The 15,697-nt window shown below is 42.8% G+C and overlaps 1 protein-coding gene across 1 annotated transcript; it reads right to left on the bottom strand.

Moving 5' to 3' along the window:
• Window positions 1-924: 924 nt before the first annotated feature.
• Window positions 925-2,432, bottom strand: LOC121137792 (putative uncharacterized protein MSANTD5). Its single transcript, XM_040740503.1, has 3 exons — window positions 2,393-2,432; window positions 1,526-1,831; window positions 925-1,223 (listed from the first exon to the last, which is right to left on the bottom strand). Exons 1-3 carry the CDS (start codon window positions 2,430-2,432, stop codon window positions 925-927), a joined length of 645 nt encoding a protein of 214 aa, XP_040596437.1.
• Between the last annotated feature and the right edge of the window lie 13,265 nt (window positions 2,433-15,697).

Below are 15,697 nucleotides of genomic sequence, written 5' to 3'. Positions count from 1 at the left end.
TGGCCAACATGGCATTATTTATACCAATAAATAGTATACACCGAAGGACTTCCCCCACCACTTCCTCCTCATGGGATCAACAGGCTCCCTGTCCTAGATGCCCAGGTATTGGGTGTTTTACCTAATTGTCGAATAGACAGGCACAAAGAGCCACCACCTGTCCACCATTTGATAATTTGATACACATTCGTGTCACCTTATGACATGATTAATTTCTGAACCATTACCCAGCTCATACTTACATGTGAAGTGTGATTATGTGATATAACTCTCATGTGTGTTAGCATAATGGCAATAACACTATCTGACCCTGAATGGTAGACAGTTTATATACATGACCAGGTCATGTTTATGCCTGATATGATTCAACTATGCCTGCTGAAGGTGCAAAAGCATATTAGATTGAGTCAGAGTGACATGTTCCTTGGTGGACATTCTCTTAAATCTGTAGCTTAAACATGACACAATCCCTATTCCCTTACCCGATGTAAAACAACTCCAGCATACAACTCCATATGCAGTTCCAACAGGTTTTCCTTGCACTCTGGAGAATTTGAGTCTGGGAAACACAGACCCTGAGTTCTACAGCTAGAGGGCTCCAGGAAGAAAACAGTGTTGAGCAGCTGCCCATGAAGCAGAGGTTCCCCTTGCGGTGTAGGGGACTGCATTCCAGGAGTCAGAAGCAGATAGACTGCACAGGGCCTGTCCCAGGTCACCCAGGAATGAACCTCCACCAACACCACATCCCCTGCCCCTCTATGCTTACGGTCCACACTGAAATGACAAGGATGAGGCAGGAGCTACTTTAAAGACCTTTATTTGATTCCACCTTGTCTTCCCTGAGGAGGTAGACAAAGATGCATGCACATACAACACATAATGATTCTCATATATTTACCAGCACAGAAGAATCCACTCTTTTGTTCACTGAGGGCCTTGGATATGATCATAAGACGAAGAACTCGGGTCCTGTATGCTGGTATCTCCGGGGACAGAGGGAGGAAACAGTTGTGGGCTTGGATAATAAGAGCTGGCATCCCAGGTGTCCCACTGTGGAAACCCTGAGTACCCATTGGAGTACATGGCCGATGGGGTCCATTGATGCTCCCCGGGGGAAACCTGGAAGCCATTGTCCCAAGGATGGTACAGAGGATGTGGCAGCACCATTGGAGGTTGAGGTTCCATGGGAACCAAGGGATAACCTGCTCCATCATATATAGGTCCTAGGAGGAGAAGAAACACAGAGAGACCATAAGCATGGCAGCCGGGTAGGCCCTGAAGCACCACTTCACAATTGCCTGGCCTGTGTGTCAGGATCAGCTGTGAACATGTCCCCATTCCGTTCCCTGGGGTGAAAGACATATCAGACACACACACACAGAGTCCAGAATTTTCTGCCCTGTGCCGTGGACGCCTGTGGGAATGGGGCTTGCCTGCATACTGTGCTCTGCTCTGTGCTCACCAGAGACAGGCCAGCTGATGCCACACTCTGGGGCTCTCAGCAGTCTATCCCCAAGGGACTAACCTGGGAAGTGGATTGCCTGGGGTCTGGGGCCCAGGATCCTGTAAAGGGCCTGAGTATATGGTGAGAATAATGGGACGTTTCCTGGTCTCTCGCTGCACAAGATCCTGTGCACATTCTGCAGATTCACTAGCAGGTCAAAACAGCTCTTCCACGTTTTCTTCAGGCCCCTCTGGTAGAGGCGCTGGCATAGAGCCCTTGTCTTCTTGTGGATCTTCCTGCCTGGGTGGCCCACTTCCTGTTCCACGACTTCCCACTCCATCAGGAAGATCCTGATTTCGCCATCAGTCCATCGGCTAGAGGAAGGAGCTGTATCGACAGAGGGATGGGGTCAGTACTTGGGACAGCATGCACCTGAGCACTGAACTCCCCATGGGGAGTCTTCCTGCACACTGACCACCACAAGTAGCCTCACTCACTCAACAACTTATTGTCAACACTTGCTCTCTGGTCCAGAATTCGGCATCCACCCTACCCGTAGTGCCAAGCAGTGCCCTCCCTGGGAAAGTGTAGGTGTCTTCAGTTTCACAAATTAAACTTCAGCAGAGAAGAGGCACTCAAAGGCCTAGTGCCGACTGCGAACTCTGTCCTCACACACACTGGAAACACGCAAGCCACCACCAGGAACCCTCTCTCATTCCTGGAGATTATGGACAGCTGGGAGAAAAGAAGTCAGGTGTCTGGCACCACTGGCTGCCCCTCTATCCCGGTCACATCTGTCCCCATCTTGACTCTTGAGGAAACCCATAAATCCCAGAACACACACGTGCACACGCATGCGCACCTGCACAGGCACGCGGGCACAGGCACGCGCGCAAACACATACACACAAACACATTATAGTTTCTATCACAGATTTCCCATGTTTACCTGAGGATCTTTGGTCTTCCTGATTACCACTCCGGTCCATCCTGCCTTCTTCTCAGGTGTTTCTCAAACTATCGAATTGGGTTTTGTTTCTCTGTTCACAAATGAATGAATAAAATGTTACACATTTTCATCCATTAGAAATCTCTGTCTCTCATCTGGGCCTGGATTAAGGAACCAGCCCTTTGTGGCATCAGCCACACAGTGGACTCGTCTTTCCACATCTACAGAGGCTGGTACATTGTCACCAATGGAAAGCATGGTTTTTAAGTTGAACCAGGAAGCCAGCAGTGAATAGTGCAGGTGTGCCCCCAGTGGGAGAGAAGATAAGAGTCAGAAGGACCTGTCCTTTGACAGGACCTCCATGGCCTCGAAACTCGAATTCTCCCCAAACTCCTCCCCATCACCCTACAGCTAAAAGTCAACCTTACACTGTCCTAATAAAAAACAGCTGGCCTTGCCACATAGACAAGTAACAGAAGAAAATGTCAACCAACACTTTTCCTTCTCCTGTCTCATGACTTGGGCTTAGCCTGCTGGCCATCTACAATCCCAGCTTTTGTGGGAGAGCTCCAGGCAGATTCAGCATTTCCAAGCCATCCTAGGCTACTCTTTGCTGTTCTCATTTGGATTAAGAAGTATCTGCCCCTGGGGGCGTTTGTGCTTCACACCTTTAAACCCAGAACACAGGAGGCAGAGGCAGGCAGATCTATGTCGGTTCCAGGCCAGCCTGTTCTACAGAGCATTTCCTGGACTGCCTCCAAAACAATAAAAAAAAACCCAAACCCTCTCTCAAGAATCCGTGAGAGAAAATGGAAGTATCTGCCTAAACAAGTTAACAGGAGGTAAACCCAAGGACATAAAGTTGGTGCCTATTGTGTCTCTGAAGGTATCAGAGATGCCTTCACAGTGAGGTCGGTGGGTGAACTCCTGACCTTGTCTATGCAAGGTCACATACTAGCATCGCACATGAGACTCCCTGTTAGTCCAGCTTCATTTCACATTCGTGTGGAGTGGAGAAACATGACAGAGGACAGCTTAATGTCTGGAGAATGCTTTAAGGCTAGAGAGCTTCTGAAATGTTTTCAAAGCCTGACATCCCACAGCCATCTTCCTGAAAACACAAGTCAGGATCCACTCCCCACCCACCACCACTCACCTTCCTTTTTCCTCATGAATTGTGTTCCACAGATTCAGGGAACTAGGCTTCTCTGGGCGCCTGTGTGTGTGATAGAGTCTGCAGTGTGGAAGGAGAGTTCTGTCCTCCCCCAGGGCTTCAAGAAGTCTGAGGATGCTCGGCTAGTCTACCCCTTTATAAAGCTCTTGGGAGAGATTTAATCTGTCCCCGCCTATCAGGATTAGAGGGTGTGTCAGGAGAGTGTAACTGGAGATTTTTATCCCCATCTCAGGAGTCTGAGACCGGAGGGAAGCACAAGTTCTGAGATCTCAGGCTCACTTTGAAATCATCAAAGAAACAAAGCAATACAAGGTCAACAAACTTCCATTTCTTTCTTGAGACATGGGGTGTTTTGTTTATTCCTTCTTTCATTGTTTGTTTTGCATGACGCTGGACATGCTGAAATTCACTACAATTTAGACTGAACTGTTCAGGTCTTCAAACTGATCTGCCTGCCTCTAGATCCCTCTTGCTCTTTCTGGGATTAAAGGCGTGGCCACCTAGACAGTAGAGTACAAAAATCTAACACATTTCTTAAAGGTAATACAGCAAATAAACACCCAGAACTGATATTGGGCTTCAAACTTCAAGGTGAAAGTCAGAAAACGAAAGTAGCTGGCCACTAGATTTTACCACACAGGCTGATGGGTGGTTCACAAGCTCTTCACCAAGCACCAAGCTGATTCCTATACTCAGTGTGGTCCAGAATGGATCTCCTGACCTTAGTGTGGCTGGCTTCAGATTGAATGCCCCCTGCTGAATACTGAAGACTTCATTTCTATCCTTTGTAAACCTATTGTGAATGTATCAATGGTTGTGTTTTTTTTAGTTTTTATTTATTAATTTTATTCAATTTAGGATTTTTAGAGGCAGAATTTCTCTGTATGCCGTTGGATGTTTTCTTGGAACTTGCTCTGAAGATCAGGAAAACCAGCAGTGAATACTGCAAGTGCCCGGTTTAGAAGGGACAGATAAGAATCAGAAGGACCGCTTCTTTGACAGGACCTCTCCCACTCTATCTTAAGTTCTCTCCAAACCGCTTCCCATCACCAAACCGCTAATAAAATTCCACTTTAGTGTCTTCTAATAAACACCACTTGGATTGCAGACATAGCAGGGGATCAGAGGAAAGATGTCAACCAACACTTTTCCATTTCCTTTCACAGGACCCTGTTTTAGCCTGATGGATATCTCTGATCTAGGCTCTTCTTGGAGAATTACATGGAGATTCAGTAGTTCAGGCTCATCCCTCACTAGACAAATTGTTGGGCTAGTCTTGAATTAAGAAATATCTGCCTAAAGCCTTGCGTTCGTGGAGTGTACTTTTATTCCCAGCACGCAGGAAGCACAAACAGTTGGATGTCTGTGATTCGACACTAACCTAGTCTACAAGAGATAGTTCCAAGACAGCCTCCCAAACCACAGAGAAACCCTGCCTGGAAAAAAATTAAAAAAACAAAAAGTATCTGCCTATACAAACTGAAAGCAAGTAAACTCAAGGACATGAAGTTTGATACCTATTGTGTTTCTGCACATAGAAGAGATGATTTCACACTGAAGACGTTGACCGGAGTGTCCTTGACTGTACCCTGAACACATACCAACACCTCACATGAGGCTCCCTATGGGTCCCAGTTTATTTCACATCCATGTGGAGTAGAGAAACATGCCAGAGGATAGCTTTAAGGCTAGATAGCTTCTGAGATGAATTCAAAGACTGATATTCCCTAGCCATCATCGTCAAAACACATTACTAGATTCCCCGCCCCCACTCACCTGCCTTTTCCCTCCTGAGATCTGTTGTGGGCCCACAGGGTCAGGCAACTGTGCTGATGGGTGCACAGATTCTTCAGTGTGGTGGGAGAGCTCTGCTCGCCTTCCTAGATTGCTGGAAATCTGAAAGCTCTGTGAAGATCTGACCCTTTATAATGAATGCTCTTGGTAGAACTTGAATCTGGCCCAGCCCCTCAGGATTACAGGGTGTGTCAACAGAGGGTAACAGGAGCTTTTAATCCCCATCTCAGGAGGCTGAGACTGGAATTTTGCACAGATATCTGGTGGTGTATGCTAGACCAGCTTCCAAACCCTTTATCAATTAAAAATGATCAGAACCAAATTAAACACAATGTTAACTAATTTCATTTTCTTCTTGAAACTGGGTTTCTTTACATAGTCCTGACTATTCTGGACTCACGAAAATGTAGACCAAATTGTCGAGGACATTACTTTGGTCCCTGTCTCTGGATCACTCTCCTGAGTGCTTGGTTGGATTAAAGGTGTGGCTTCCTTGGCTGGTAGATTTCATGTCACACATTTAGGGGAATAATTATTTTTATCAGCAGGACTAGAGATAGTCAATTGGGTGGCTTTTGTTTAAAGGATAGCTAGCTTCATATTTTTTCTTTCTTTCTTCTTCCTTTGAGACACAGTTGCAGGGACCCAGAACTGGCCTACAATAGTTGATAACTGATTATAGTTACAGGTGACTATCAGAGTTCTATTGCATAACAGAACTACAGAGTTACTGTAGAATAGTCTTTCTATACACTGTGAAGATGCGTTGCTCTCATTGTTGGAAAAGATCTGACTAGTCAATAGCTAGGCAAGAAGAGGTTATTTGGGAGACACAGCCTAAGAGGATGATGGTAAGAAGGGCAGAGTTACAGGAGGCACAGAGGAAGCAGAAGATAAACATGCCTTGCTGAAAATGGTACTGCCATGTGGTGGAGCATAGATAAGAAATATGGACTAATTTAAGAAGTAACATCTAAGCCGAGCGTTGGTGGCGCATGCCTTTAATCCCAGCACTCGGGAGGCAGAGGCAGGTGGATCTCTGTAAGTTCGAGACCAGCCTGGACTACCAAACGAGTTCCAGGACAGCCTCCAAAGCCACAGAGAAACCCTGTCTCGAAAAACAAAACAAAACAAAAAAAGAAGTAAGATCTAGTTAGTAACAAGCCTAAGCTATTGACAGAGCATTTATAATTAATGATAAGTCTCTGTGTGGTTATTCGGGGAGCTATCTGGTGGGACAGAGCTGACTGGCATTACTGAAAACCCCACCTATGAAGAATGAATCTCTATATATACATTCTATGTGTCTTTTTGTATGCTGTTTTGTGTATGCATATGTATATAAGATTTATATACATGGCTTACAGGCTGTGGTCCAGCTAATTCAACAATGGCTGCCTGTATACAGAAAGTCCAAGAATCTAGTAGTTTTTTGGTCCTTGAGGCTGGATGTCTTACCTGGTCTTCAGTATACACTGGAATCCCAAACAAGCAGGTTCTAATGCCAGTGAGGGAATGGACTTGCCTCTGAGGGGAGAGCAGGCAAAGAGTAAATGCTTCCTTCTTCCATATGCTTGTGTAGCTTCCAGAAGAAGGGTTTGCCCAGATTAGATCTGGATTAAAAGTGTGTCTGATTGCTGTGGATTAGAATTATGTCTCCCCACTTCAAATTAAATAGTAACCCCTCATTGATGTGCCTTCCATTTGGGGAGAGGGAGGTTCATTAATTCCAAATGTTTTATAAGTTGGTAACCAAGAATGGCTGTCACAGTGACCTAACAAGAATCTTCTTCTTTTTTTTTTTTTTTTTGGTTTTACGAGACAGGGTTTCTCTGTATTGTTTGGAGGCTGTCGGTCCAGCCTGGCCTCGAACTCACAGAGATCCACCTGCCTCTGCCTCCCGAGTGCTGGGATTAAAGGCGTGCGCCACCAACGCCCGGCCAAAGAATCTATATTTTTAAAAAGTAAATAAGCTGAAGAAATTGTCCTGGATGAACCAGGAACTAGAAAGAAGCAGAAGGTATACAGGAGAAATCAGGGTCTCATTATCCATCTCACCAGTAATGAAATCTAACAATGGACTGGAAGCTCAAGGACAATTTTATTAGAGTTAAAAAAAAACTCCAACAGAAGGCAAGGTGTTAACCTCATCAATTGCCCAGAGAATTGTGATGGAAAGAGGAGGAAAAGCCATGCCTTATAAGCTGGCCAGTTTGGACACCCGCCAACAAGCAGCCACAGGAAGGGGGCTGGAGGGGGAAAGTATCTTATTAAAGGGCTAATAATTCTTCCTATCTCTTTAGCTAGACTTCACATGAGCCAGACTTCCTTGAACCAGTCAACTGAAATGTTAGGTCTTCACCCAGGTCAGAGATCAATTCTCTTGACCAGGAATTTCTTCTACTATGAGTACTAATATAAAAATCTCCTTTGCAGCTCCTTCATACCTTTGTAATTGTACTTCCTCTATGACAAGTCTGGAGTTCTACCTGAGGTGAGGGGTGACTTGGAATTCATTGGGTGTTGAATCCATGGATGGGATCCTTCATTAGACTTGACCTTGACAATGTTTTTTTTTATGAGACAGGGTTTCTCTGTATTGTTTTGGAGGCTGTTGGTCCAGCCTGGCCTGGAATTCACAGAGATCCGCCTGCCTCTGCCTCCCGAGTGCTGGGATTAAAGTCTTGGGCCACCACCGCCCGGCTAGACTTGACAATTTTTTTGTCTTCTCACATATTGTCCCTTCCTCCACCTACCTCCTTGTAGTGTTATATTACTTATAATTTATTAAAACTTGACTGAGGATTCAGAAAAGCAAAATCAGCCTCAAACTATAGAGATCAGGTAATTGTGATACAAACCTTTTATCCCAGCAGCCAGAAGCTAGGAGGTAGTAGTACACACCTTTAATCCTAGGACTCAGGATTAAGAGACAGATGGATCTCTCTGAGTTCAAGACTACCCAGATCTACAAGAGAATTATAGCTCACACCTTTAATTCCAACATTAGGGAAGAATATAAGACAGAGGTAAGGTCTCAGAGAGGCATTCGTTCTCCAGTCACATTGAAGATAGGAGCTTTTATTCTCCAGCCGTGCAGATCAGCCCTTTCAGCCTGAGCTGGAGTGAGAGCTAGTGGCCTGCCGCTTTGCTGTTCTGATCTTCAGCTTGAAACTTGAACCCTAATATCAGTCTCTGGGTCTTTTATTTATTCGTGTTACACCTCCTTCCCTGATAGCATTTTTTCTTGTTGTTTGTTTTCATCTTGTTCGTTTTGTTTTTCATGATGGGGTTTCTCTGTGTAGCTTTGGTTGTGCTGGAACTCGACCCATAGGCTGGTCTCAAACTCACAGAGATCCGCCTGCTTCTGCCTCCTAAGTGCTGGGATTAAAGGTGTGTGCAGCTGTCAACTTGATAGCTTGCTGATTTAAGATAAGACTTCCTGTCCTTGTACTTCTTTCTCATACTGTTACAGAAGAAGAAAGGAATACAACTAATCATACAAGTTACATAATACGATAATCTATAACTGAATGTAAGTTATCTATAGCTAGTCATTACTAAGGTAAATCACAAGAAGATATATTAATCTACCTATATCCCATCCTAACCATACCTTTCCCGTCCATACCCTAAACTTATCTAAAAGTGATACCTGAGTCTGCACACCCCCTATCCTTACCCAACCCTAAACAACTGAAAACCAACCCTAAACAGGTGTATATTATCCCTTAACGTCAACAGTAGGGAAAGGGGGTGTTATATTCTTAGAATTACTTCCTGCTGAAATAGGACAATGATAACCTCGTGGGGGTCTTGGAGGAAGAAATTTTTTAGAGTAACGAAAGTCTCGAGTGGACTATCTGTAACATTTGTACCTAGTCTCTGTTTGGTGGGAGATGCTTGACTGAAGTTCTCATCTGAAGCTCTGGCCAGAGTGTAATAAGAAGGTGTGCCATTTCAGCTAACCAGTCTGGGATTGTCTGGAGCAGTGTAGTAGTAAACCTTCTTTTAGGGTGGTAAATGTCAGTTCAAATGTATCAAGTTGGATCAAGTGGAATTGATGAAGTCAGGCCCCATATTCTTTCCAGAGATTTCAAAGATTACTGTCAGGAAATTCTTTGTTCACTGTGGAGGACTTAAACATTAATATCAACACAGAAATTTCAACTTTTATAAGTATGCATACCAGGAAAGGCAACAATATGGAAGATAATGAATATGAGGGAAATTAGAGAAAAAAACGAGTTTAGACAAATGACAGTCCCTAGATTTTGTTTTCTTCTGTCTTATATCGCTTGGCTACTTGATATAATACAGACTAATTCTATTTTAACAACATGCTTGGATTTAGAGGAGGGGAGCCAAATCCAACTCCAAAGCCAGCATAGGTTTGAGTGAATTGGGACTGAAAGAGTGCTAGCAGGTAAGAGAAATAGATTCTGTATAGGAAGTCATCCAGAGTTACCACGTGCCAGGTTCTCCTTTGTTTGAGCCAACCTAAATCCTCCCCTCCTGTATGCACCTGTGACCACACCCAAACAGGTGTGGTCAGTGCCACAGGTATGTTGTTAGGTGTCTCGCTACAGAAGGTATGTGCTCCCCCCACCCCCTGCTTCCTAGGACCGGGCAGGGGTACTTAAATCAGGTGTACATTTACATCTATAATTCTGTGTACACACACACTTGTAACCCTGATTCTCAGAAGGCTGAGTCAGGGTCACCAAGGTCTCAACAGCCTGGGCTACAGAGCAGATTGAAGATAACCTAGACTAAAGTGTGAGGCCCTGTCTCAAAGCCTAGCAACAAGAAAATAAATAATTCCACTATTTCATTTAATCAGAAGCCAGTTTTGTATAGGAATCATTTCAATTTTTCTCTCCATGTTTCATGTGAGTGAGTGTGTGTGTGTGTGTGTGTGTGTGTGTGTGTGTGTGATGTGCACACATGTGTACATGTGTTTTTGCATGTGTAGGGAGAACGCATGCATGTATGACAGCATAAAGGCTTCAAGGTGGCCTGGTCCACTTCTCTACCCACAGGGTCAGGGAATTCGGGGCCTGTTTCTGGGCCCTGTGCCAGTACCTGGAGACTGTCACTGAGCCTACCCTACTGCCAGGAGCCTATGAACCCCAAATTCCTGGTCTCCTTCTCCCCCACGGGACCAGGTAAACCAGGTCCTGTATCCTGGCCTGCCTTCCAGTGCCTGGGGACTGCCTGGGGACCACCATTGAGCCTCCCCTCCTGGTGGGAGCCGAAACACCCCAGATCCCAGGTCTTCTCCACCCTAGACCAGGAAGAGGACAACTACCATAATATTGGACTTGCTTGCACCCAACAAAAGAGAACTCTGGCCCCTAACCACCAGGCCAGGAAAAGGATCTTCTGCACCCACTAGAAGATGGAATGGGAAGGAGACAATACAAAAACACACTCAGCAACACAAAAACAAATATGACATGGCCAGATTCTAGAGACTCTACACCAGCAAGACTCCAAAATTCCAATGCATATGAAGCTGAAGAGAATAGCCTTAAAAAACAACTTCATGAAAATGATAAAAGTCCTCAAAGAGGATATGGGAAAAATCCCTTGAAGAAATGAAAGAAAAAATGAACCAAAAAAGGCAAGAAATCAAAGAAGAAACAAACCAAAAAATGCAAGAAATGGAGGAAGAGACAAAGCAAAAATTGCAAGAAACAATTCAAACAGTGCAAGGGCTGAAATCTGAAACAGAAACAATAAAAAAACACCATCTGAAGGAATGCTGGAAATAGAAAAACCAGGAAAACAGTCAGGCACCACAGATGCAAGCATAACAAACAGAATACAAGAGATGGAAGAGAGAATCTCAGGAGGAGAAGATACACTAGGAGAATTAGATTCATTGATCAAAGAAAATGTTATGTCCAACAAATCCCTAACAAAAAATATGCAAGAAATATGAGACACCATGAAAAGACCAACCTTAAGAATAATAGGTGTAGAAGAAGGTGAAGAAACCCACTTCAAAGGGCCAGAAAATATATTCAACAAAATAATAGAAGAAAACTTTGCCAACCTAAATAAGACATTCTAATGAAGGTGCAAGAAGCTTAAAGAAGACCAAATAGATTGGACCCCCCCTGCCAAAATCCCTTCACCACATAATAATCAAGACCTCAAACATACAGAATAAAGAAAGAATATTAAGAGAAGCTAGGGGAAAAGTCCAAGCTACATTTAAAGGCAAACCTATCACAATTACACCTGACTTCTCCATGGAAACTCTGAAAGCCAGAAGATCCTGGATAGATATTCTACTAATATTAAGAGTCCACGGGTGCCAGCCAAAACTGCTATACCCAACAAAGATTTCAATCAATATAGATAGAGAAAACAAGATATTTCATGACAAAACCAAATTAAAAAATAAATATCCACTTACTCAGCCCTTCAGAAAATTCTGGAAGGAAAACAGCAACCCAAGGAAGTTAACTACAACCAGAAAAAACATAGGCAATAGATGACCCACTTTACCAACAGGCAAAAGAAAAGTGGTGGAAATCCACATACAATTCCACCAAAAACAACCATTCCAAACAAACAAGACTGAGCTATCAATGGTCATTAATTCCCTCAATATTAATGGTTTTAACTTGCCCATAAAATGACACAGCTTAACAGAATGGATTTGAAGACAGAATCCATCCTTCTGCTGCATACAAGAAACACACCTCGGCTTCAATGACAGACATTATTCAGAGTTAAGTATTGGGAAAAGATTTCCCAATCAAATGTACTCAAGAAACAAGCAGGGGGGTAGCAATCCTAATATCTAACAAATTAGACATTAAACTAAAATCAATCAAAAGAGATGAAGGCGGTCACCTCATACTCATAAAAGGAGAAATCAACCAAGATGAAGTCTCGATTATGAAAATCTATGTCCCAAATACAAAGCCATCACACTCGCCAAAGAAACATTACTAAAACCCAAATCACATAAACACCCTCACACACATGTAGTGGGAGACTTCAACACTCCACTCTCACCACTAGACAGGACCACAAGACAGAAACTTAACAAGGATACAAAGGACCTATTGGAAGTTATGACCCAACTGGGTTTAACAGACATCTACAGAACACTCCACCCAAAAAGAGAAGAATATCCCTTCCTCTCAGCTCCCCACAGAACCTGCTCAAAAATCTACCACATACTTGGCTCATAGCAAACCTCAACAGATAAAAAAATTGGAATAACTCCATATGTCTTATCAGATCTTCATGCCTTAAAGTTAGAATTCAACAATAACAAAAATCGCAGAAAACCTGCAAACTCATGGAAATTCAATAATATACAATTGCACCACTCCTGGGTAAAAGCAGAAAAAAAAGAAAATAAAGGCTTCCTAGAATTCAATGAAAATGAAGACACAACATACCCAAACTTATGGTACGTTCTGAAAGCAGTGCTGAGAGCAAAGTTCATAGCACTAAGTGCCCACATGAAGAAACTGGAGAATAGTCATACTAGAGAATTAACAGCACAACTGAAAACTAGAACAAAAGTAAGCAAACTCACCCCAGAGGAGTAGACATTAAGCAATAATGAAACTGAGGTCTGAAATCAATAAAGTAGAAACTAGGAAAAATGATACAAAGAATCAATGTAACAAAGAGTAGGTTCTTTGAGAAAATTAATGAGATAGACAAACTTTATGCAAACTTACCAAACGGCAGAATATGAACATGGATATTTACGAAAACAGAAATGAAAAGGGGGACATAACAACGAACTCTGAGGAAAGTCAGAGCATCATCAGGTCATAATTTGAAAACATGTACTCCACAAATTTCGAAAATTTAAAAGAAATGGAAGACTTCCTGGTAAACTATCACTTGCCAAAAATTGAGTCAAGAACAGATAAGCAATTTATACAGACCTAAAACCCCTACGGACATAGAAGCAGTCATCAAAAGTCTCCGAACCAAAAAAAGTCCAGAGCCAGATGGCCTCAGTGCAGAATTTTACCAGAAATTCAAAGACCAGTTTATACCAATCTCCTCAAATATTCCATGCAACAGAAGCAGAAGGGTGTTTGCCAAACTCGTTTTCCCGAGGCTTCAATAACTAAGAAAGAGAACTTCAGAACAATATCCCTCATTAACATTGATGCAAAAATACTCAATAAAATACTGGCAAATCGGATGCAAAAACACATCAGAAACCTCATTCACCATGATCACACAGGCTTCATTCCAGGGATGCAGGGATGGTTCAGCATATGAAAATCCATCAATGCAATCCACCTTATAAAAAAACCGAGAAACAAAAATCTCATGATCATCTCACTAGATGATGAAAAAGCCTTTGATAAAATCCAACAACCCATCATGATAAAGGTCCTGTAAATATCTTGGTAAACAGGAACATACCTAAACATAATAAAAGCTATATACAACAAACCAACAGCCAACATTAAACTGAATGGAGAGAAACACAAGGCAATTCCTCTAAGATCAGGAACAGGGCAAGGCTGTCCCCTCTCCCCATATCTCTTCCATATTGTACTGGAAGGTCTAGCTAGAGCAATAAGACAACAAATGCTGATGAAGGGGATACACTTTGGAAATTAAGAGGTCAAACTTTCACTCTCTGCAGATGATATGATAGTTTACTTAAGTGACCAAAAAACCTCTAGCAGGGAACACTTATAGCTGGCAAACACTTTCAGCAATGTGGCATGATACAAGATCATCTCAAGAAAATCAGTAGCCCTACTATTTGCAGACTATAAAAGGGCTGAGAAAGAAATCAGGGAAACATCACCCTTTACAATTGCCACAAACAACGTAAAATACCTGAGGGTAACGCTAACCAAACAAGTGAAAGACCAGTATTGAAAGAAATTTCAGTCTTTAGGGAAAGAAATTAAAAAGACACCAGGAAATGGAAAGATGTCCCATGCTCTTGGATGGGTAGGATCAATGTAGTAAAAATGGCAATCCTACCAAAAGCAATCTACAGACTCAATGCAGTCACCATCAAAATTCCACCACAATTCTTCACAGACCTTGAAAGAACAATTCTCAACTTTATATGGAAAAAAACTCAGGATAGCCAAGAAAACCCTGGGCAACCAAGTAATGTCTGGAGGCATCACCATCCCTGACTTCAAGCACTATTATAGAGCTATACTCCTGAAAAATTGCTTTGTATTCGCATAAAATAGACAGGTAAACCAATGGAATCAATCAAATTATAATCCCTAAATTTAATCCACAACCCTATGAACACCTGATTTTCGACAAAGAAGCTAAAATTATACAATGGAAAACAGATAGCATCTTCAAAAAATGGTGCTTGCATAACTGGATATTGGCATGTAGAAGATTGCAGATAGATCCATGTCTATCGTCATGCACAAAACTTCAGTCCAAATGGATCAAATACCTCAACATAAATCCATCCACACTGAACCTGTTAGAAGAGAAGTGGGAGGTACGCTTGAACGATCTGGTACAGGAGACTGCTTCCTGAACATAACATCATTTGCAGAGACACTGAGATCGACAATTAATAAACGGGACCTCCTGAAACTGAGAAGTTTCTGAAAGGCAAAGGATAGTGAGGAAGACCAAAAGGCCCCCCACAGATTGGGAAAAGATATTCACTAACCCCACATCTGAGAGAGGGCTGATCTCTAACATTTACAATGAACTCAAGAAGCAAGTCTCCAAAACACCCCATGATCCAATTAAAAAGTGGGGGACTGAACTAAATAGAGAATTCTCAATAGAGGAGTATAAAACAGCTGAGAGACACTTGAGAAAGTCCTCAACATCCTTAGCCATTAGGGAAATGCAAATCAAAGGAACTCTGAGATACCACCTTACTCATGTCAGAATGGCTAAAATTAAAAACACCATTGACAGTTTGTGCTGGAGAGGATGTGGAGAAAGGGGAACACTCCTCCGTGATGATAATGGACAGTACACACTGAAGTATAAGTGAGACACCGCACTGAGTGATTTCCTTTATGAGAGTTGCCTTGGTCATGGTATGGACTCACAGCAACAGAAGCCATGTTACAACAAGGTGTGAAACCACTCATTTAGCCCTGGTCTTTTGCGGTGGAATGTTACACCCCTATCTTGGGCCAGATCTTCTGCTGCAAATATATGGAAGGACCTGGAAGAAGCCAAGTTTCTCTATGTTGCCTACGTGCTGTTGCCTCAGATAGCACCTCCATCAATTGAGTGGCATTAGAGAAATGTTTGACACCCAGTGTGTGGAAACCCATTGGAATTCGAAAGAACAATATGGTCTAAGTACCTAGGACATTTACTTT

The sequence above is a fragment of the Mesocricetus auratus genome, unplaced genomic scaffold, assembly GCF_017639785.1.
Source record: "Mesocricetus auratus isolate SY011 unplaced genomic scaffold, BCM_Maur_2.0 Super-Scaffold_100707, whole genome shotgun sequence".
In the NCBI taxonomy this organism is placed as follows: domain Eukaryota; kingdom Metazoa; phylum Chordata; class Mammalia; order Rodentia; family Cricetidae; genus Mesocricetus; species Mesocricetus auratus.
Note: the sequence above shows the minus strand (reverse complement) of the source record. Positions and strands in the feature narration are given on the sequence as shown.